We start from the raw sequence: 25,166 nt of genomic DNA, 5'->3' as shown, positions 1-25,166 counted from the left end.
TATTTAAATAATTTAATAAATAAAAAAAAGTCAATATTTAAATGAATAAGTAGCTCCATCTCGCGTATGTGACGTCACAATGCTGAATTTTTTTGAAATTTTTAGCGCCAAGTTCTCCTGTAAGCACGCCGTACGTGTAATCAGCTGTTGCTCTGTGTTGTGATTGATGAAAAGAACGTCTGATAGTGCTGTTTATTATAAACTAAAGTTATTAAATTATTTAATATGTTATTAAAAAACGATTTTTGTTGGTGTATAGTACCATTTTGTGAAAATACTCAAACTAATGCTTGCTTAACATTCTTAGTATAATAACATTGACGTGATCATAACCTCCACACAATTATCCGTGTGAGTTAAAAAAAAAAAACACCACACAAAAATTGATTTCTATTTTAATTATTTTCACCGAAGTCTGACATTAATTATACAATGTATCAAACTTAAAGTTTAAAAAACTTACTTAAAATTTTTTTAGCGCTAGAAAATATTGTACATTACTCTTTGAGGATTCAAATAAACGCGCCAGTAGCAGCACAATGACGTCAAACCAATCACATTCCGTTTTATGTCACGTGACTTTTATGTGATTTAGGACCACTTTTATTTATTAAATTATTTAAATATTTATAAACAAAAACAAAATATTTTTTTTTCAAAAATTCTAAAAAAATTTATAGAATCGAAAAACATCAAAAGTTAAGAAATATAAAAATTATGCAAATACCCAATTTCCATCTGAAACAAAGAACCCAAAAAGATTTTTACTTCTCAATAGTATAGCTTCTAGTTAAACCAAAAAAATTCAACAAAGAGTGAAAAATTCAACGATTTTTCGCAAATTAAAAAAAAAATTCACTTTAGATTGTTTAAAAAGTGGGTTAATCTTAACTTTCTTAAGGTTTTTTAGGTTCAACTACAAGAGAATTTAATCCCGATTACAATACAATTTGTCTCGTTTCGATAGAACGTTTAGGTTTTTCCCTATCTTTCCCGCCAATTAGGAAAAATCGTAAAAATGAAAAACCGAGAAATCGTGCGTCAAAGTTTTCGTATATAAAAAATCGTAATTTTCTTGAACTTACCGCATTAATATGCTAATCTGCGCTTCCGTGGCTTTCCAGTACGTTCACTTGAAGATTTGCGCACTTTTGGATAGCTCTGCATGATTTCAAGATGTTCACGTGCCGAAAGACAAATTGAAACTGAACCTAAATGCTATGGTAGCTTTGCTCAAACCGACGCAGCCAGTTCATATACCTTGTTGAATAGAAAAGAACAATATGTATTGTATACATTTGAAATTTCGCGCCATAAGATGGCAACAGCAGAATGTGCGTATATGCGAGAGTTTTCGCCCGCTCGGAAAAGCGGCATTGTCGCACAATACTTTTTTCTCCTCTGTGCAAGCAAGCATCGTTACGAGACATGCTGTTTTCTATTAAATAAATATCTATATTATTATCACCAATCAGTCCACGCTGTCGTATAATATCACCTTTCCCTAACAACAATATTCATTATTATATTCATTGTATTCATTGTTATATCCATTATATTCATTATTATGCGAAAACTGTATTTATTATGCATTGTATTTATGCGAAAATAAATGAATATTTTCACTCTTACATAAGGATGTTTTTTTTCGTCTATGTGAGTACCTTATTACATACCTAGTACCTATCTTCTATGTCAACTTAGAATATTCTCATTTGTTGAAGGACTATTGCTGAATATTTAAAATTGATAATGCTAAGCTGAACAATTCAAATTATAATTCAAATTCATTATGCGCGCAAATAATGGTTTTCATGAAGTTATCTACAATATTTTCATTATTCTCTACATGAGAAGTTCTTACAGAACAGCTAGCACCACAGTGCGACAAGCACATTTCGCGTGCCACTTTTACCTACCAGTGTCAGGGGGCTGTTCCAAACCCAAGCCACGTAAGTCTAACCTAACCAAGCCACTCCCATGAGTGGAGAAACGGTGTTCTGGAATAACCGCAACCTCAAATATCTGGACGAAGACAACTCAGGTTTGAAACTCCTGGAGATTCCAGAAGTAATCAAAGAGTACTTTGGCACATCGTCGATTGAGGAATAGCCATTGGGCAGCAGAAGAAGAAGCCGAGCTCCCAGACCTGTATGTGAGACCGTATTTTACAGACGAGAGAAATGGCTGGAATTTGCAAACACCACCGACGCAGGAACACATTTTCAAATCTGTTTGGATCATTTCGACCGGAAGTGCATTTGGAATACTTGATGGAAAAGTTGATATGTGAAATCTATTTTTGACACTGTGATATCCTATAATGTATCTTGTACACAGGGTGTTGACTGAAGATGTATAAAAACTGATAGCCTTATGGGACTTTGCGTGATGGAAAATTGACGAGATAAATTCATCCTCCAACGGCGCCCTCTGCATCCTTTCTTGCACGCGCAACCCAATCCAACAAGCGGTCGTTATGTAGAGGCAACAAGAACTGATCTTACCACCGCTCACCGCGTGTTCCCAGACAATGCAAAGTCGAATAATGGGGATAGGGCAGCCGGACCACCTATTATTCTTACACCGTGTGTAAAATAGATAGAGCCTGCCGGCCATTTCGCTTGTCCCCTGTAGCCGGATTCTGCAACTTGTTATCGAGTACTATCGATAACGTTAAGTAGCGACGGTTGTCGCTTGAGGTTCATAAATTTAGCACCCAATATTAATATAATCGACTGAAAGTAGTTTAGATCGTTTGCGCGTGGCTTGAATATGAAGAACTCGCTCTTGTTTGCACGTTTACTCGTTTTTGAGAAAAATGCAAATAAAGTTAGCGTGCTGAATTTCAGCACCCGGTTTTTGAAAATGGCATTATGCGAAAGACTCATAGAATTTCGGATGCATTGTCCTGCCAATCCTTTGCGCACGTTTGCGCAACCAGCACCGCGAAGTAATTATGCAGAAAATATCAAAATTACCAGTAAAATTATTATTTCTTATAATTTACAATATTAGACACCAGAATGATTTATTGCGCATGCGCCGGGAGCGGTTCATTTCCGTGCGTTCCAGATTCCAACCGGATAGACCGTAACTATTGTAGTAAATAGCTGAAATAATGCGTCTCAATCAATTTAAATCGTTCACGCGGTTTGCGCGTCACCCAAAACAGAAAAATATCACAATAATTCGTTTGCGCATTAGCGCGGCGTTCAGAAAAAGTGGAATGAACACGGGGTGACGAATTTCAGCACCCGCGCTCTTCAAATATCGATACTGTATATGCTCTAAGATATGAACCCAGTTTGAAAAATTCTAGGCATCTCGTCACTAGAATCGCTTGCGCGTTGTTTGCGCAAATACTATCTGTAACAATTATCCAGCCAATGACAAAGTTGGTCTTATAATGCAGAGCAAAGATAAATTACATAGAGGGGCCAAAAAATTCAGCACATGTTCGGCACCCGTTAATATTATTGACCCGTGTTCGTTAGAATTGCGTATGTGTCAACAGAAAGCAGCGCGCTGAATACTGACCACAGTATTACTTCGTGGTACTGACCAAATGGAAGAGTGTGGGCCTAACCCATAAGTATCGTGACAAAAATTTCATTTTATTGTGAAACGGGTTCATTAACAATACAACTACACTCAGCAACAAAATTAACGGTGCACCCGTCACTCGGCGAAATAATACCGATTTTCAAGCTGCTGTAACTCTACGAAAAAATGGCGTGTGTGTGCAGGCATTAATCAGAACCCATGGCTCGTCACTTCCACGGTATTATGCAGGCGGTATTAAGAAGTAGAGGTGGCCGAGTAATACCCGATTTTAAACTCTCAATATCGTGAATACACACACACGCAGTAAAGCGAGGGTTTGAAGTCGTGAAATACCGTGGAAGTGACGAGCCATGGGTTGTAAGTGTCGATGCGGAATTCGAATATTCGCGGCCTTATTAGGCCACTAAAATGTCAGATGAGATGAGACAGGTGACAGGTACTCGCTCGGCCAGCGAAAGGGGGAAGATCTTCGGTGACAACGGGATCTCTTTCTCTTTCTCTCCGGGGACGTTGAAAAGACCAGTTGAGTGACAATCCATAACAACCTGAGAAGGAGGAAGGGAGGGGAACGTGGACTGGATACCGTCGGCATATCCCGATCGATTTGACCACCTAAGAGTCCAAAAATTAATTCTCCGTCAACTCACCACCCGAGAGTCCCTGGAGTTTAAAAGAAAGAGCCAACAATCGACAAAGCACCTGGTCAAGATAAGTTGCCAAGACTATTGTAATTTCGCCCTGGAAGGGTTGTACTGCTAGGGAGCTGACTATAGGTCGGAAAAACGTTCGAGCGAAAATAGCTTTTAACCATTTGGTGTAGTAATGCGCCTGGTGTTTCTGTTGTGTTAATATAGATGTATGTAGGTAGCTGTACACAGATCGTTCGGTGATTTTTGTTATTTACTCTCTTTTTTAGAGACGACACCGATAGTATATTATTTATTTATTTTATTAAGGGAAAATTAGACGTCGGTTTAGTGGATCTATATCCCTAGAATTTAATATCCTTTTTGTTTTTGTATAATCTCACAGGGTCCTGATCGCTGCCTGCACATACACGCAAACACACACATACACGGGATGCATGGAAGACTGTACCTCCTCCCGATGCATCCTGGATCACGCCAAATCAATCTACTCTTGCTTGTCGATCCTGCCCTTATTGACATTGCGTCACTAAAAGTTGAATAAGTCAGCGAAAAAAAATTGTGAAACAAATGTCCAGCAACCATTTTAAAGAGGAGATTCCAGGTTCCAAAATGGTCGCCTAGAAAGTTCTCTGTGATTTTTTAAACACCTTGTAGAGAACTTTGAAGAACTAGTTTTTTCTGGCGTTTCGCAACTCGGCACTCAAACCTACGCCACGAGGTCAAAAATGACCGTAGAAAGAGAATTCAAAAACCATCTTGAAGATGAAGTTTCAACCTTCAAAATGCCCTCCTGAATGATTATTTTCACCATTTTTTCATTGAGTTACAGCAGCTTGAAAATCGGTATTATTTCGCCGAGTGACGGGTGCACCGTTAATTTTGTTGCTGAGTGTAGTTGTATTGTTAATGAACCCGTTTCACAATAAAATGAAATTTTTGTCACGATACTTATGGGTTAGGCCCACACTCTTCCATTTGGTCAGTACCACGAAGTAATACTGTGGTCAGTATTCAGCGCGCTGCTTTCTGTTGACACATACGCAATTCTAACGAACACGGGTCAATAATATTAACGGGTGCCGAACATGTGCTGAATTTTTTGGCCCCTCTATGTAATTTATCTTTGCTCTGCATTATAAGACCAACTTTGTCATTGGCTGGATAATTGTTACAGATAGTATTTGCGCAAACAACGCGCAAGCGATTCTAGTGACGAGATGCCTAGAATTTTTCAAACTGGGTTCATATCTTAGAGCATATACAGTATCGATATTTGAAGAGCGCGGGTGCTGAAATTCGTCACCCCGTGTTCATTCCACTTTTTCTGAACGCCGCGCTAATGCGCAAACGAATTATTGTGATATTTTTCTGTTTTGGGTGACGCGCAAACCGCGTGAACGATTTAAATTGATTGAGACGCATTATTTCAGCTATTTACTACAATAGTTACGGTCTATCCGGTTGGAATCTGGAACGCACGGAAATGAACCGCTCCCGGCGCATGCGCAATAAATCATTCTGGTGTCTAATATTGTAAATTATAAGAAATAATAATTTTACTGGTAATTTTGATATTTTCTGCATAATTACTTCGCGGTGCTGGTTGCGCAAACGTGCGCAAAGGATTGGCAGGACAATGCATCCGAAATTCTATGAGTCTTTCGCATAATGCCATTTTCAAAAACCGGGTGCTGAAATTCAGCACGCTAACTTTATTTGCATTTTTCTCAAAAACGAGTAAACGTGCAAACAAGAGCGAGTTCTTCATATTCAAGCCACGCGCAAACGATCTAAACTACTTTCAGTCGATTATATTGACATCGGGTGCTAACGAACCTGCGAAAACGCCGTTAGGGCAAAAAATATACACAACTCATTATTATTATATAATTTATTAGAGTATGCATCATTTTTCCAGTTCACTTGCATTGAAAATTAGTACATTCATCATGCAGTCAAACGCCTGATCCAAGTTTGAGAAGTAGTAACTTGGTATTCCAATGCTAACGACAACTATTGAACGATTTATATACGCCTATTGCTTCAACTTTCTTCCAAAAGATACGTTTCGAAGTATTAACATAGAATGTCTTGTCAAAAAATTGAAACTGAGTCACAGTTGTGTTAGTCAGTTTGATGCACTCACACCCAACATGCACAGTAACATGATTTTATGATTTTAAAAGCATTCAAAAAATATGTTTGAGGCGGATGATCTACAGCTGAAAACAGATTGAAAAAACAAAAGCTATTGGTAGTAGATAATACCAATAGATGCAATTAGCTGGCATTAGTGGAATAATCTGAAATTATTAATTGATATTTTTTTTATAGCTGTGTTTCATTCTTGAAATAATTTTAACTTATGAAACAAAATATTTGCGAAAAACCATAAACTAACCATATAACAACCATTGTAAATAGCATCTGATTACTAAGAGTTTCCAAAGAACATATTACTGGAACCATCAAGAATTGGCTACCATCCAAAAATGTGTAGTAAAATGCACTACATTCTCCTGACGAAAAGTACAAGCCATAAAACGCAAGAAACCATTACTTATAAGATATAAAAGAAATATCCTTGCTATCTTAAATCACCCCCACTGTATTCCGCAATATCGCAATTTTTCTGCCATCAGCCCCGTGTGTATGTATAAATTTGCAAATTTTACTGTTAAATCAATGCTTATTTAATTAGCAACAACAAGAACCATAGCAAATTGTTTGGGGTAAACATTGTACCTAAAGGAAATTAATAAAAGATTGATTGGTCGCCTAAGTGGAATGCGTGATCGTCGATGATATAATTTCCTAGCAAAAGCTTTGTGGCGAGACTTGTTATGATTGCTTACTGAAGTACTTTGGGACGTGTCTTGTCTTTTTGGATTCTAACGATCTCTCGAATGAAAAAATGCCAAGTTGAAATGGTAAAAATCCAGCAACCCAAATTCGCTATGAGAATTTCTTAGAGCAGACGTCTCAACCACTGTCGCACCTTGTATTAAGATCGATGGTCGCCGATCGCGCCAAGTTCATTAACTGTAAGATACCCGCTAAAACAGATCCTCTCTGTGCACATGTATTTGGGGCATTCCATACCAAATCACTCAGGCTATGACCCTGAACAATTCCGATTTTTTTTCGGATGCGCACAGTATTCATAGCATTGAAACTCAGATGCGAAATGGAGAAAATTTACACAAATTGTATCATGTGGGATGTTGGTTTTAACATCAAATTTACAGTGGAACTTTTCTTTTCTTTTGCAACAGAGGGTTTTAATTTCTTTATTTGGATAATTTCAATAGAATTAGTTCTGCAATTTTTTAGGGTCAATTTAATTATATTGAGAATTCCTCAAAATTAAATAATCATAAGTCATAAACAAATATGTATTGCAACGTGGCATTTTTGATGCCCGTTACAAGGGGTTCCTTGAACCCTGGGTGGAACCAAAATTTAGGAATTTTCGAAATTGAGTCGCGAAGTCTTTGCAAAAGAGCGCCAGGACTAGAGTCACGCATCCGAAACTACGAGAGGGGACACCTTAGCGAATAGCGTAAGATGTTGGAGGTTTTTTTATTTTTTTTATTTTTCGAGTTACACCGGCATCAGGCAGAAGTCGGCACTGAATTCGCGGAAATTGCGGAGTGGCGGACTAGCGACAATTGCGAAGGAAGGATGTCGAGGCTGCGGAAAGGGAGCCAACGCAGATCCCCGCATCGCGGAAAGCCAAGGTGGACGCGATTCCCGCTGGTGGCCGGCGCGCCGCGCCGCAGCCTCTCCCCCTTCGTCCCGCCAACAATTGACTAGCGAACTTGCGACGGACCGACTAGCGACGAGGGAGCACCACGCTCACCACCAAGACGTCATGGAGCTGCGCGGAGGACGAGATTGTGATCTAGCGTTAAGTTCTGCGCAGCGATGCTATTCAAGGTGCGCGTCAAGTTGCGCAATCGACGAAATCGATGACGGATCGATTATTGCGTATTCTTGTGGGTATGACGTCACGTATGGGATGGCGTATCGAGATCCGTGTTGCGACAGGTCGTAGGTTATTGAGACCACTCTAGTTCTGGCGGTCGTGATAACAAGTCATGTTTTGGGGAGTTTCACGAAGTAATGGAGTCGCCCGAAAATCGGGAGGAGAATGGAAAGCGGTTGCAAGGATATAGATGGTAAACGCTGCTTCTATCCCTGCGATTGAATTTCGAGCATAATTACGAAAAGGCTTGTCGAGTAACGGATAGCCGTTTTGGATTTGCGTTGTAGAAAAGTACTCGAAATTCTTTTGCTTGATGGCCGTAGCCTGAGTACGCGTGTTAGAGTAGAGTAAAGTTTGAGTTCCTGAGAAAGTTGAATAGAGTCACGGGTTTTAGTTGAGTCTCTCGTTTTTGAAATTCAGTATAGCCGAATTCCGCTGTACCGGGTAGAGCCGCGTTATCGAGTTTTTCAGTGTCGCCTCTCGAGTAGGTCGGAAAGTGCCGAATCTGAGTGCTCGGATTAGCGGATAACGTTTTGGAGGATTTTGAGAAGATTTGATTTCGGATGTGTTGCGATAGCGTATAGTTTAGGTTACGTTTAGTTGCGCTTGCGCTTAGTTCCATACCCGTTGAGTTAAGATAATGTTAATTGAGTTGTGTTACCTTGAGCTTGTGTTTAGTTGAAGTTACATTTAGTGGTGCTTGCGCTTAGTTAAGTTGCCGTTTATTTAAGATAGTGTTTAGTCGAGTTGAGGTGATGTATAGTCAAAATTGCCGTTGCGTTGAGCAGCGGTTGAGACAAGAAGTTCGAATATTGAGTTTTGGTGGCGTCTGAAGTTTAGTGGCGTTTGCGAATTTGTTTAGTTGAAATAAGTAGGAAATAAGCTTTAGGTTAAGTAATGTTGTCACGTTTAGATTTAGGACAGCTCGCGGTAGCGTTGAAGCTCCGAGTCGGGTGAGATCTCGGGTGAGATTGAGGACGCCGTCTGTTCGGTAGCCCGACGGCGCAGGAGGCGCAGGCGCCACAGTGGTCCAAAAGCCCGAATTCCTGGTCAAAACTAATAACTCAAATATTTCTCAGTGAAAATTGCTAGTATTACTATATCTATAGTTTTTTGGATTGCTGGTTTCGAAAATGAATGCAAAAATGCGAAATTCAAAATGGCGGCCCCGAAATGGCGGATAATTTTTACAAAAAATGGTACAAATTTTCAGAAATTCATAGTACGAATGTTTTTTGGGTCGCTGATTCCGAAAAAAAACAAAAATGCAAAATTCAAAATGGCGGACGTTAAATGGCGAATGTTTTTCGCGAAGAATGATACCAATTCGCTGAAATTCATATTAGTAATGTTTTTGGGGTCGCCGATTCCGAAAACGAATGTAAAAATGCGAAATTAAAAATGGTGGACCGAAAATGGCGGGAATATTTCGTGAAAAATAGTACAACTTTGTTAAAAGTGATATTTTGTAAATTAATTTCTTTAATTCATACAGATTTTTTTCTTATAAAACAAAATAACATAATTTTTAAAGATACATACTAATCGCTATCTGAATTCTCATCATCGACGTTGTTTTGATGAATGACGTTGTCTGCGTCGCCCCGCTACACTAGTCCCACGAGGCGGGCCACGAGGCTCCGACCGAGTCGACAAAACACTGCTTCAAAGAATGCGTATTTTTGACCAATGGAGCAAAAACGAGCAGGCGATGCCAACGGTTTCACATTCTCTATACTTTTTCACACTAGGAATCGTTGAGATCTCCGCAGGATCTCTGGGGATCATAACTAATTCTCTACAGATAGTAATGCAATTCAATGAAATAGGTTATTTTGCAGCACTCGTATTGCATCATTAATATCATCGCCATAAATTCCGAAACTTGGTTCATTCACAAAATTTATGTAATTCACTTACCTTGAGGAATAATATCCATTTTGGTTGACTCGATTTTAATGAAAATTGAAAAAACTACAGCCTTTTTTTTCGCGCGCTCGAAAGCGTGCACACACCACAGTCCCGCGCGAGTCTCGACAATGGTCACTTTCGAGGGTTTACCACAGGCCATAGAATGAATATAAACATCTGCCCTTTTGGATTTCAAAGCTCTAATGCTATCTATTGACAAATATGTGAAGCTTTACCTCGGATGATGACTTCCGGTTTTGTGGGTTTTGGCCAAGAATTCGGGCTTTCGGACCACTGTGAGGCGTGACAATCACGCCAGGCGCCCAACAACACTTCGCGATATTGTTTTTAGATTCAGGGTACATCGTGGACGCCAAATTATTGTGCACGTGGTAAGTTCTCGGTCATTTTCTCCGAGTGACCGAGGAGCGGGAAAAATCCACGTCACAGTATGTCTAACTCATTATGGTGAAATTGTGGGGAAAATTTTTTTAATATCTCTGAAGAAATAGAAGGAAGTGGTGTCCGATTCTTGTTTTTGCGACAGATTTGTCAAAAATTATTATTTCAATATATCAGTACTATTATTTCGTTTATGGTATAGCTAGAACGATTTTGAAACAAACGTAGATCAAAAGTTTTTTATAATCACATTCGTAAATATATGCATACAGATTATCTTCTTGTAGAAAAAAAAATACAAAATGGTCAAGATTAAAAGCCGGGTTATTTGGTGCCGTCGAAACGTCGCTAAATAAAAATATGTATAAACATGCAACGACGCATGGTCAAATTTCTCTGACCCACTCTGACGAATCCCTCCACATTTTTAAGAAAACTCAAGGGTCACGAAATCTTCACGTTATTTGGTATGGGAGGCCAAGTTATGGGCACATCCACCAATTATCAACGGCGAACATTTTTGTATAATTTTGATATCTTTTAATATGTGCTGAAAGGCATAAATCTCGAAAGTTATACTTCTCTAGCTCTTACGGTTTGAGAGAAACATGCTGATCTATTTTTTCATTTTGAAGCGTTCCAATTCTTGTCGCGGAAAAAATGATAGGAGTAAAACATGTTTTCCACGTAGAAAAGTCTGATCTTCTTGATTATGAAAATTGCTCTAGGTCTTTACGAACCGTAAAAAAACATGTTTTTTCACCGAAAAATTTTTATCCCCAATGTTCCCCAACTTTTTTTTCCTCAACTGCGGCATTTTTATATGAGAGCAACCAGTTTTTCACATGAAAAGCACAAAGTAATAATTTATTTTGTGAGGCATAGAAATTTTAAGTTTCGTCAAAACATTTTCACCGTTCTTACATTTGTAGCAAAATATCTTCATCATATTTACATTAGTAGAAATATATTGCACTAAAAATTAGGGCTGTGCAATTAACTGATGATTTCCACTAATTGTTTTTTCAATCAATCGATTAATTGCACAGCTTTGATTTTATAGTGAAATATATTAATAAAAATGTAGATAAGATGAAAGTATGCCGCTAGAAATATAAATACAGTAAAAATGTTTCGCTGGAATCGAAAAAATTTTACTCACTATGAAATAATTTGTAGCTCGCTATGATCCCATTTTCAGCATATTCGACAAATATGAGTTATTCGTGTAAAAAACTAAGAGTTTTCAGATGAAAATGTCAAGTTTAAGACAAAAGTTGGAGAACTTCAGAAAACAAAGTTTTTTCGCCAGAAAATAACTTTTTTTTACACCTCGAAGAACTTAGCCTGAAACAGATTCCATAATAGAAAATATCAGACTTTTCGACATTGAAAACGTTTTGGATCATACTGTTTCTTCTGTGGCGAGGATATAATAAAATCTCGAATATGAAAATCGATCTCGTCAAACTTGAATAATTGATCAGCTAGAGCTAATCTCAGCTCCTAGTCAATTGCCAATAATTATTTATGAATTTGTCCATATAAATGTACGTACGTCATCTGGTTTACCTGAGAATTATTTTTTCTTGAATTCGTAGTTTCCTAATCAACTAATTCACTGACTTTAATCTTATTGCCAGTCGGGTTGAAGACTAGCGGCAAACAGCATATTGTAAGAGCACTTTTATCTTCTGTCTGAGCACCTTTTACAAACTTCCAGAAAACAATGTTCATCAAGGATAATGAAATAATTTACAATCTATAGTTTAATTACTCACAGCAGTTTTGTGAACCACTTGTAAACGAAGAAATAAAATTCAATATCTTCTCCCTAGCGATAGCTCTTGGCGAAAAGCTGTATTGTGTACAATTCAATGAGGAAGAGTCGAACACTGCGCAATTTTACACATTATACAATACAGCAATATCCAATTCACTTTAGTCAACACCAAATTAAGAATGTAGTTTGAAAAGTTGTAATTATTAGCATGTAATTACTTAGTAAAATCTGACGATTTCCCTCTAATTCTGTTGAATATCTCTACGAAAATCTGTAATATACTTTATAAATTATCCAATGCGAGGGCAAAAGTTGATAAAGTATTTTGCTTGTTGATGTATAAAAAAAACCTGTAATTTCGATAACAGATGTTTCTAACTTTCATCGTGTCTATAATATGGGCTGAGCCGGATATTCAAGCTGGAAGGTTAATTTAGAAGTTTTATGAACTTTCACACAATTGGAATCTGAAATGTCGCACTTGGACATATGCCGACAGGACATATGCAAACAAAGCAGAAGTAAAAGAATGACAACACCAAAACAGATTCATCATCAAGATTCAAAAAAAAGTAATCAAATGATGTGAAAATCAATTCGAATTTGTCGTTCAATTGATTTGCAAATGGGTTAACGGGTTCGGTTTCTTTCAATTTTTTACGTTTGAATTGTAATGCAATTTAAATCCGATCTAATCTGCAATACACGATTCTGTCTCTATACATTCCTATTCGATTCTTTTGTACAAATTATTAGACACTTTAATTAAATATGTACAATATGAATTGAAATATTCCAAGTGCGTTTATCGCAATTCAAACATAAAGGAATGGAAAAAACTACATTTCAAGCGTGAACAAAGCCCACAAGAATGCTTGCATATTTATATTTACATTTTGCTATCAATGGTGTAACTATACATATAATAAACTGAATCAAGTCTCATAACACTAAGGCTCAGAAAAAGGAGTGAATCTTTATAAAAACAGTGGGGGAAGGGTAGGAGAGCAAAATATTTGCACTTATTCAAAAAGTATAAAAAGAAATCAATGATATGCCATGCACTTGGTTTAGTAAACTTGTTTCGACACTGATCTTTCACAATATCATAATATCATTAATGATAATAATAACTATACCAATGGCTATATGTTTCCTGAGCGATTTTAGTTGGCTGAGTTATATTTTCAGATTCACAGACGTTATTTTATATATATATGCAATATTTTCCCAATTATCCTAAATAGGTAAACAATGTTATTCTATGGGAAAAGGAAAACGCTGATATTACAAGACTTATTGGATATACTTGCACTCTTCAAGAGACTTTTGAAACTGTTGGATGTATAAATATATAATGTAAGTTCACCAAGGGTTATCATGAAGCAGAATTGATTTTAGCCTGGGACCTTCTGCTCACTATTCATATTTATTATCGCCCTATCAGAGATCCCTCGCACTATTCTCTTGTCATTGAAACCCGTTTATTTATTCATTCTAGTATGTATCATACCACTTGGAAAATTCATCCAACATGTTGCAAGTTATTTCCTTAAAACGAAACACAATATTATCCACTTACATGTTCCCTATTTCGTATTTCAAGAAAAATGCTTCTGCGCATTTTAAAGTTTCAACATGAAATTACTGAACTTTAAGTACAGGTACAGAGTTCCTTGAAATATTGTTATATAATAAAATAATCTATGAGAAATGGTAAAACAGATGAAATAAAATATTGAAGAGAATGATATCCAATCAATCTCTACTGTACAACGTGTTGAGAAACATTTAACAAAGTAAAGAATTCTGGCAATGCATATTAATAAAACCGATTAACTGTTTTGTTCAAATCCCTTCGTATTTAAAATTATTACTAGATAATTTAGTTCAAGTTGAAGGTCTATAGAATCTGAAAACCGTAAGCAATGACTCACAAATACTGAGTTTCAGCCTAAGCTCTGATTCACTCGCTTAACCTGTATACAACTGAATAACATTTCGCTGTAAAATCTTTGTACCATGCTAAGTCAATTTTTGTCAAAGTTCACTCCAACATTTACGGATCATTTACGTTTCATACAGTGCCTGAGAACTAAGGAAAGAGTAGCGATGCACTAGTACGCATATTTTCACATGCTTTTTACCTACGCTGCCAATGATCGCGAGAATGATTATGATATTTGTAATGCGGAGGTCGGTAGTTGCTCCCATGTCTGGGTCTATTACTAGACACATTATAATAAGCTCTTCTATGATAACCGCTAGATCGATTCCAACTTTTGCTCATTTGATATTCCTGGAATGGATTGTAGCCAGGATTCGCTCTATCCTTGTACTCTCTATGCCCTTTCACTTTTTTCATGCGACCTCGGTCGATTTCCTCTTCTTCAGAGTCCAGATGACGCTTGCGTTCTTCTCGGCGTTCTGTGCCAATCTCTCTTTCGAGGTGCGCTCGTCCTCCGTTCCAATTTGACACTGCGGACATTTTTTGTTTTTAGCAACAAGTTTCTTAGGAAAAATAAGAATGTCAAATTAAATAGATATTACATTTATAAATCATTATTGGATGATTCGAAATTTGGATTATAAGCTTTTCTTCGTAAAGAATCTCTAAATCCTTTTAGGCACACACATTTATGTTTTTCTTTCTTCGGATAGTCAGATCCGGCTTACATTCTTGCAGCATGTGGAGTGGTTCATTACAGACATGAATCACCTAGGATCAAGCTCAGATTAGAAGAACAGGGATTTCATGTAGACTATTCCGGCTATCCTAAGTATCATAAGCAACTATTAAATGTTCCATGCTAAATGTTTCGTAGTATGGAGACCAATAACTATTCTTTTCAGTGTCGTTAGTGTTCCTTCATACATGGAAAACTGTTAGTAATATCTATTCTAAAGCTAGGATGGTTGCTCAGTTTGTTAAAATAGCATAAAATCTAGTTTTGCTACTTGTATTTTCACTAATTTTGTTTCCATCTATTTTAACTAAATAAATCTTTTCTAATGTACCAACGTCTGTCATACAATGAAAAAAAAAAGTGGGAATAAAACTCGGAAATTAAAGTTGGTTTTAAATCTGTTTCCTAATCCTATTCTTATTTTTTTTTTTCAAATGTATAACGTTCTTGACCTGTCTAATAATGAATGCTATTGTGTTTGGTAATTGAAGCATGATGCAATTTAAGTAATTCTAATTTGAAGGGAGGAGGGTGACTCATGTCCTTGAATTAATATGTATACCATGTCTAATCAACTATTGAACACCACAAACTCAGAAATATCAACACAAATGTATTTCGACAATACAAATTGGTGGATGAAATTGTTAAGGACATTACCGAAGCTAGCTATCGGCTGCTAAATATCTGTATCTGAAAGCCACTGGGTCCGTCCATAATACTTTTGAGTCATTCTTAGAAACAGCAATAACATTTTTTAGATGAACCTTTCTACCAGAACGAATTGCTTGTCATTTCAAAACTTGAAGTATTTCTAACGAAGTAAAACTTTTAAAAACTTTTAGCCTCAAAATTATTAATCGTAAATATTGTTACGAGTTGTCTGATAATAAAGGTGAAAGTTATCAACGAACCAAACATTCCTGGGATTTTATAATATGATAGTCGTGCTTTTACTATGTACAAGGATTATCTCATAATTCAACTATTGATTGTTTGAAAACGTAATGGTGGAATAGTATATTGTTTTACAAGTGCGGAAAGTGGCCAATTTCCGACAAGTATGAATTTTGCAATATGTGCCAAAAGCGAATGCTGCAATTGCACGAGTCAGATATTTACCACCTGAATGTGTAATACATGCTACTGTCTGCACCACCTGCAAAAGAAAGTTTGATTTCAGAAGCACCGAAGTTGCCATTGACAGCACTTAAACTCGAGGTTGAGTAACTTACACTGAAACAAAGTGCATATAATTGAGTTGTCCGAAAGTGCATATGCGCCAAATAAAACCCTACTGTGTAAAATATAGCATTTCAATTTTGCACGTTTGCCAAATCAATTTTACGCACGATGTCATTGTGCATAGATTATCCAACCCCAGTCTCACGCGCTGTCAGTGGCAGCTTTGGTGTTTCGTAAATCAAAGTTTCCGCATAGGTGTCGTAAAAATTATAGTATGTGACACGTGCAAATAGGCGAAATCTGACTTGTGTGATTACAGTGCTCGCCTTGCCTCATGCTGCTAGTACTTCTGCGATTACAGCACTTGCCTTCTGCTCATGCCATGAAATTCGCATCTGTATTTTTCCCAATGCGGGACTTGCTTTTAGCGTTCACTGTAAATTTCACACTCATCGGAGAACGCTTACTTTCCACAGTTGTACTACAATTTACGATTCTGGTATGGTGGGCCAGTTGACACAAAATGCTATGGGACAGAAAGCACATGAAACAGGATGAGAGTTTTGAAATACGTGAAAAATATTTGCTTTTTTAGGTTCAAATGCCATGGACATGATCAGTGAATCAGCAAAAGCTCTCACTTTCCTAAATAGGATAAAATGAGACGTACTCTATTTTTAAAATAGATCGACATAATAAAACTTACAAGAGGATCAACTTAAACAGACTCATAGTTTATGACAAAATATCGTTACTTGGGGTTTCTGGCTTCCAGATACAGAATCACAATGTATGTAAATATAATTTAAATTATTCATTTGTTATAAATCAAATGATTTGAAGATATGGCATTGTTGTGATTTCCATTTTTTCATTTTTTTTCATTTTTTTTTTTTTTACCACCATGAAATATTCCTATATTGTATAATTCTTTTATCTTTATCTACCATACACGGTACACTTGTAATGTGTACTATGAATTTTCGCTGACTTTGGATACTCAACATCCTGTAGTAGGCCCAACACAGGCGGATACGCGTACCTGAGCTGCCTGTGGCGCTCCTACTGCACCGTATCTTCTCTAAACCAAGCCTCACGCATGTCGTTTACACTTATGTTCGACCAGCTACAGAACGGAGAGTTTCTGAATACATAGAAAACTCACGGTGTAAAGACAGCGATTAACATTTTTCCCAAAAATGAGTTAATTGAATATAACGTAATTTGGATTTGACAAGAAATTTTCCAACACCAGAGAAAAATTTTCTTTGATCATTAGAAGTTGAAAATTTTTTTGCACGAGCTGATACAATAATTGTAGATTTGGGCTTGGGCTTGACTTTTACAAGGATCTTGATTTGAATCCAGCCCACATGGCGTCTTTACTTCAGAATACTCGAACTCATGGATTTTCGAGCCAATTTTATTTGGTTTTGAACCATGAACGTCTCTTCTTTTTTGTACAAATGGTACATTTTTCTTCTTCTTGACTGATTACAGTGGACTTGTCTATCGAGGCGTGAATTCGATGTGAAAAGGATAGGTAGAGAATTCGGGAGGGATGCCTTTTTGTGGGTATACTGACCAGAAGAACTGCCATAACCTCGGTGGGACATCTTCAGCAGGTGTGATACTGTGTCTGAACGATTCGTTCCGCCAAAGTTTCGTAGTGCTGCGGCACTTGGTGGTGCTGTATGGTAGTTCGCTGATTTAACTGCATCTTCCCTGAAAGAAGCAATTTTTTCAATTTGATAGACTTCACCGTTGAAAATTACGAAACATAACTATGGAAGAGAAAGAAACTCTCCGTCATTTCCTAGTTTGGAGATTTTTTCTTAGTTTCAGTTTAAAGAATGGGCCATACCGTCGCACTCAAAATGTAGAAGAAGATGAAAAACTTTTTAGAAAATTTCCAACAACCAGCATTATTTGTTCCAATGATGGTGAATTAGAATGATACAACATGCTTACTATATGATATAAATGATTCTGAATGAATTCAAATAACATAGATGAAAAAATTGAAAATTCTTTGTCGACTGAAAAAAGCAAAAAAATTCCCGGTTATTGCCGAGTATCTTAAAATTAGACACTCAGATGTTCTGGAAACATGATTTTACAAAATTTTCCTTATGCATATTCAGAACATGTTTCTTTGCATAACTTTTTTTATGTATCGCATGTATGGATGGCTACTTCAAACAATTGATTGCGCTAGATTCTCGATATGTAATTATTAGTAAACGATCAGGTGCCAAGATTTTGATTTAACTGGAATTTTCGTATTTCATTATGTTGACTGAGGTATGGAAATCCTCTAATTCATAGACTTTTAGAACTAATCATGTACGATAAACACGTTGGAAAAAAAAGAACTGAACCCGACTGTGAAGTCCATTGTTGGATATGTCTACAGCATCGCCATATAAAAAGATTTTGCGAAGTTGCCATATCTCATATTATACGTATAGCTTTGAAAAAAATTGCTGCCAGATAAAAATTTTTGCACCAGCTTGTTTACCAATAATACAAACTAAAAATACATTTTTACGAAAAGTCGTTCAAGGTGCCAACGAATCCTTCATTTAGAAATTCTCTGAGTATTCCAGGAGTTTCCAGGCTGTTTTTTGAAAATTCTCAGGGTACTTACAATAACATTTGTAATTAAATTTTTACAACGGAATTTATGCATATGGGGCTTTCCATGCCAACTTGGTAAAACCTTGAAAGTTGACATTTATGGTGTGATTAAACTTTGTCTATCTTTTTGCATTCTGTGAAAAAATATTTCTTCATTTTGTTCACGCTTTTATTCATGACGGTTTGTGGTAATAATGTTTTGAATAATTTACAAAAACTAGGTAGTAATATTGTTCGCGAGGAAGCTAACCGTCTAGGTAACATTTCAGAGGTGCTATGGGTTCGTCTCCACAGTTAATTCTCAATTTGAAATCCAAAAAATTAATTTTCGGGCGGTATGCCCCTTTGGAAAATTACGGAAAAGTTCTCCAAAATTTTTGCTTCGAAAACGAAACTTTTATACCCGATCAGATCGTGGTCGATGAGTCTTTCCTATTTGTTGTGAATTTTTAAAATTTCGCGCAATGTGATTTTCCTTTTTGATCAGACCGAGATCTACTATTTACTGTCCCCACTCTATCCGATCTACTGATCTCAAATGTTTACCACAGAATTAAATGATATATATTTTGACAGAGTCATCTATTTTTCTTTGTCTTGTTGCATTCGACTGGCTTAAATAGCCACGATTGACTGGTCGACCATGCGTACTGTAAACAATACCCTGTAAACTGTAAACACTGTGTTAGGGTGTTGTTATACATATTTTCGAGAGTACGGATACCGATTTTCAGATTTGTGTATGCTATTTTTCTATCCTTATATAATCGTGAGATTATCAACAAAACAAAAAAAAATAGAAATTCAACATATATTCATTTCGGTCAAATAAAAATAAAATCCATTTTTGTAAACTTAGTGGGGATACCAAATATTCCAGAAAAAATCTGAAAATTTCCTGGGTTTCAGAGTTTCCACGGTGAAAGAAAAATCCATAGTAATTCAAGGAGTTCAATGATCTTCCAAGCTAATAAACACTCTGTCGTTATTCCATCATTTCAAACATATTTGTCAACAATAAATATGAATATACTCAAATTTTGCAAACTGAATTGCTTTAAAAAATTAATTGTGATAGGTCGTAAACGGATTTTTGCAACCTAGATCGTTAGTCTGCCAAAAATGTTTTTTATTCCCACTTTTCATACACAATGACGATTTTCAACAGCAACTGTCAATTATTGTATTGGTTGATTCTGTGGATTGTTAAGATACGCAGATTTGTAAATGTCATCCGATGGCTCTCTAAAGTGTTTCTGAAGGTAAAGAAAATCAAGGTAAATGTAGGGAAAGCTTAAGAGATTGAGATTGTGGACGTTTGAATCAATCTGATAAAACACAGAGATTCGTGAACATTGCGTAACAGTTTACTGTGATTTAAAAAATATCAGTCAAGTTGTAAGCAATTTGCACTCACTTGTTGTCAGTAACAGACCAGCCACTGGGTGTAGTAGATGCTGTGGGAGAAGGTGTATCCTTAGATATCTGCCAACCCTTAATACTGCTTGCACCAGCTTTTGTAGGCACTCGTTCCTCTTGATCAGTCTTAATTCTTGCAGAATTGTGTAACTTCTCTTTTCCATTTATCTCTGGCCTAACATTCATCTCTCCTTTGACGATTTGGGACTTGAACGAATTTTGTACTCCGTTATTCGTCGTACCAATCGGGTACTTGTTACCTTGCAATGTTATATTTTGGCTGACTGACTTCGAATTTGTATTTACAATTGCGTTGTCACTTCCATCAACAGTTTTCTGCACATCTTTTAACTTTGCTACAAACTTAGGGGAATTCTCTTTTAATAAAGATCCCGTCCTGTACGAAGCATTTGTAGCATTTTTTGTTGAGGTTACTAGTTTTGAAACAAGGTTGCTATTTGGAAGCGTTAGATTTTTGATACTGTTTGTACCAGTTTCGTCTTCTTCACTTGATCCGTCATACGGTACTAAGCTACTGCCGTTTGAAATTTTGCCATTCTTGAGGTGCATGACTAGCCTGGGATGAGATTTATCTAGCAGCTTTTGGGGAAGTTGAGGGCCAATGAAATTGGCGCTCTTCTGCAGTGGAAGCTGCGGACCAATAATTCTTTGTGGAGGCAATTGTGGCCCAATCATCACTCTGTCCTTCGGTTCCTGACAATTTGCAGATGAGTTTATTATTCCGTTGAGTGGAATTATACAAGAGGTTGATGATTTCAAATTAACTGTTTTGCTTGCACAGCCATTAGACACTAGGGGTAAATTTCTCGTCGGCACCAATCCGTTCAATTTTGCTGGCTGTTGATTTTGCAACTTCGTTTGGAACTGAGACTCCATTTCAAATATCATTATATAAGCATTTGTACTTAGTACGTTGCTCAGACTCGTCGGACGCACCTGTGTGAAACGATAAGGAGGGATAAGTGTTTCTATTCTTTAAAACTTCAACAGCTATTGAATTGTTGTTAAAAATTAGTTCATAGTGTACGGAAATTCAAAAAAAAATGTAGTTCTAGGGGATATGTGAACTCTTGCTTAGAAATACTAATAAAATGACTTTTGTCAGAATTCTGATGAATTTGAGTGTTTTGCCGCTAATTTTTACACTTTTCAACAATACTAGCTTTGAAATATTGAATGTTTCCAAATGTTTATGCACAAAATGAGGCCAAACTATGGCAGCTTCGTTTCTTTTTTTCAATAGTGAACACGATAACTATTGACCCAACACAATTGAAAAGGGGAGGTTGGGTTGTACCCGTGGAGACTTCTGTTTATGAATACTGAAATCTACAACATATCAAAAATCCAGACGATTTCACTAGAACCCAATTCCCATGACATTATTGCGGGGTTCTTTCAAGTCTAAATCACATCGATCACCATAAAAAAATTTGACCCATCAAAACACATTGAAGCTTGAAAGAATAGAAAGCTCATACATTTGTTTTTCATCCGATTTCTTGTTTAACGGTAGCGTGTCAAATATTTCCTCATGTGCTTCGTGTGTTTTGAAAAGTTAAATTTTTTTTGAAACGGCTGTTGTGAAGTACACAAAGAATTGTATAAATACAGAAAATTAGGCTTTTTCGTAATAATCTTGATGAAAATAGAGACAGGTCACTGAAATTCCGCACGAAGTAATCTTTTGCCAATACAAGAGAGCAATTCCATCAAAAGATCGGTTTCCAGCAGCGTTACTTTTACAATGGGTACCTGGCTGTAGCCTTTTTCAATTTCCCTCCATACCCCAAGGACAAATGTTAGTCGTGGAATGAAAATCTTGAATGACTACAGGGGCTCAATGAAAGCTTAGTCAAAAGATCTTTTTGTGCAGAATACGCTTGCCAAATTGTGGCTTGATTGATGTATCCAATCTGAAATGGTGCTCTAGCAATAAATGAAATTATTTAAATATAGCGTCTCCCCCCTCAGTGTCATTATACTTTGAATGAGTTGGAACTGTTAAATGCCATCTTTCGGTTTGTAACATCTACTCTAATTATGAAGCATTCCATGTAAAAACAAACATTTTGCAGGTAAAATATCCATCGACAATTTTAATTTGCCTGAAATTTTCTTGATGCATTTTGTGGTTGAAAAAAAGAGATACATGTTCGAGGAAAAAATGTAGTATCCATATTGTCGACATTAGAATATAATTTCTAGTTTTAAATTTGGTATCCAAACTCTTCTTCTACTGCTGTATCATCAAAAGTAATTAAGAAAATTGAACGAACAAGAAGGCATCGGAAAGGCTCCCAATTTTACAAGTCATTGACTATTGATTTTAAAATTCTAAGTAAATGTGGTTGTATTCGTTCATTAATTGTACATGAACCTGTCAATTTTAAAAATGGGTGAAGAATATGATATTTTTGAAAGAATTCGATCTTCTCGCGTTATAACAGTATTGCACTAAGGTATAGGGTTCTTTTTTGAATTGCCACTCAGCCAATATTAAAATTTATGCTTCATATTTAATGTGATTATTAGATATCTTGAAGTAGAAATTTCTCCTGTGATGAAAACAAATGTTCGCAAAAATCTACGTTTCAAAAATAAGTAGAAATGAATAATATGACTGATCGTGAATACCGGTAACAGTCTTATCATTGACTTTCTCAAATCTATCATTAAGGGTAGGTGAGTTTTTAATCATCAGCCAAGCCAGCTAATCCTTTTATTTAATTATTATTAATAATGGATCTTGTTCAAATTTCGACGAGGTTTTGCTTTTTGGTGGTACAATTCATTATTATCATTATCTTATATGGTTATAGACCCATAACGAATACATTCGCACGTTTCACTATGTAAAATGTGTAATGCCGCACTTTTGAAACCGGTATTGCTACGTCGGCTATAGTAAAACCGGAATAACAGCGCTGTGTAAACGTACTCAATGATGGTCACTAAATCCATCCTGTCTCTTGTCCTGCACAAGCCTAACAGCTCATGGGGACATGCCCTATCTGGCATGGCGGGTGTTGGTAGTGTTTATTATTATTATTGATAGTATTATTGCTGTTGTTATTATTATCCAAAAAATTTGATTTTTTTTTACCAAGTGTTACTATTTCCGTCCATAACGGATTTTGGGGACGAAAATGTACGCGGGGGAGGTACTTTCCACAATTCTCAGAGTAATCAGGAATAATATGAGACATCGCAGCACTATTTTCATGAAAAATTGCTGAAGTATAAAATATAACTTTGAATATTTGCAGAAATGCAATTTAAAAGAGAACCCTACACCACGGTACGTATCATGATAAGACGAGATCGAGTTTTTTTAAAAGAGCCTATTATAAGTCTATTTTGACAATAGGTGGGTTAACGTATAATCAGTAGATAAATAGCCATAGTTATTTTAGTATTATATAATTAGTATACGATAGCAAAAAGTAAGATCAACGAATTTAACCATCGTGATACACGGCCAAATGATTGTATTTAAAAAATCATATTACATCCATTAGTTTTGAAGATATAGCCACTAGAAGGAAAGCGTGTGTGCAAATTTAAGATTCGAAATTGCATTCTAATATTAAAAATATGGATAAGCATATATTTCTTCTTTCATTTTTAAAAAAAATTTCGTATAAATTAAAAATGGCGATGTTTCACGAGTGACGTGTAGAGATTCATCTACACCCGTTCAAAAGTTATTCAGGGTTCCCGATACTTTTGACAAAACCTCTATACAGGGTAAGCCAACTTAAAGTGTTACACAACAGCTTCTTGGAGATGACTTGAGGCGCCGATAACTTAGGCTGAACAAAAAGTGGTTTGACAAAAGCTGTATAATGATTGAGATCGATTTTTTTTAAAACAACATCAACTTAGAAGTTTCAACTTTATCGTAATTACTTTAAATGTGAACCATCTTTTCATTATCCGTTATATTACAGTACAGATTGTAACAAATCGAAAGACAATCTAATGTAATTTTTTCACGTGATGCGGAAAAAATTAGCTTGCATTTGATTAGAGTATTTTGCTGTAATGAATTTATCCGCGTCATTAGTTAACAACCTTTCCTTTCTAATTTACGTAGGCCAATCTCCAAATTATCGCTCAACAATCAGGTCCCAAAAATTTGATTTTGTTACAATTTAGACATATTATTGTGTGTACTAAAATATGAAAGTCCCAATTTTGAGGCTATCAGACTTTACCGTTCATTAAAAACCTGTCGATGGATTTGACCACTTTTTAGATTTTTTTAGACGTTCCTGTCCTCGGAAGAATTTTTGACCTGATACGTTCGCTGTGCAAAAATTTCTCATCTTTCCAAATATTCGATCAATTTCGGGTACATCGTCAGCAACAACGAAAGGGTTTTTTCCCGAAAAATCGTTTTTTTGGCGGTTCCGCACACGAATAAAAGTATTTTTATGATTCCATTGAAAGGCTGAGAATTTTGCCGTAGCGACCCTAGTTTTTCAAGGTTGTATGACCATGGGATCGTTATTAAACTGAATTTATGTAAATAGTGCACACGTCACGTCGTTTTGCTGATGGAACGACTTAATAAAAAAATGCCTGTAATAGAATGTGATTTTTTTCTTCGAATATTTGTTACGTACATACGTTGTCTTATTAAGTTTAGTCTAGTTTTATCGATCAAAAAATCTATATCGTTCAAAGAATCTTCCATACTTTAACCGCACTCAATTCGCAGCCGTATGCACGTCGCGTTTTATACGTTAACCTTTAGAGGGCCAGCATTTTTCCCTGTAAATTCCATATTTTTTAGAGGTATGCTTTACGTATGTAGTCACACATCCGGTAAAGTTTCCAAGTTATCTGCTGACTGCTAAAAGAGCTAGATTGGCCCTCTAAAGGTTAAACGATGAGATGTATGCACC

At 36.3% G+C, this 25,166-nt stretch overlaps 1 protein-coding gene across 7 annotated transcripts in view; it reads right to left on the bottom strand.

Moving 5' to 3' along the window:
• Positions 1-10,743: 10,743 nt before the first annotated feature.
• The window catches only part of LOC124308817 (ubiquitin carboxyl-terminal hydrolase 36), a 43,859-nt gene continuing 29,436 nt past the window's right edge, over positions 10,744-25,166 (bottom strand). For 6 of the 7 annotated variants that reach the window (XM_046771949.1, XM_046771958.1, XM_046771939.1 and 3 more), the window contains 3 exons: positions 20,231-21,189; positions 17,759-17,898; positions 10,744-14,779 (listed from right to left, as the gene is read on the bottom strand). In XM_046771949.1, coding sequence (XP_046627905.1) covers positions 14,445-14,779; positions 17,759-17,898; positions 20,231-21,189 — 1,434 coding nt within the window. In that variant the 3' untranslated portion in view covers positions 10,744-14,444. Of the gene's footprint in view, positions 14,780-17,215; positions 17,318-17,758; positions 17,899-20,230; positions 21,190-25,166 lie in introns of all 7 variants that reach the window. The other variant, XR_006909118.1, reaches the window with a different exon arrangement.

The sequence above is a fragment of the Neodiprion virginianus genome, chromosome 1 (genome assembly GCF_021901495.1).
Source record: "Neodiprion virginianus isolate iyNeoVirg1 chromosome 1, iyNeoVirg1.1, whole genome shotgun sequence".
Taxonomy (NCBI): domain Eukaryota; kingdom Metazoa; phylum Arthropoda; class Insecta; order Hymenoptera; family Diprionidae; genus Neodiprion; species Neodiprion virginianus.
Note: the sequence above shows the minus strand (reverse complement) of the source record. Positions and strands in the feature narration are given on the sequence as shown.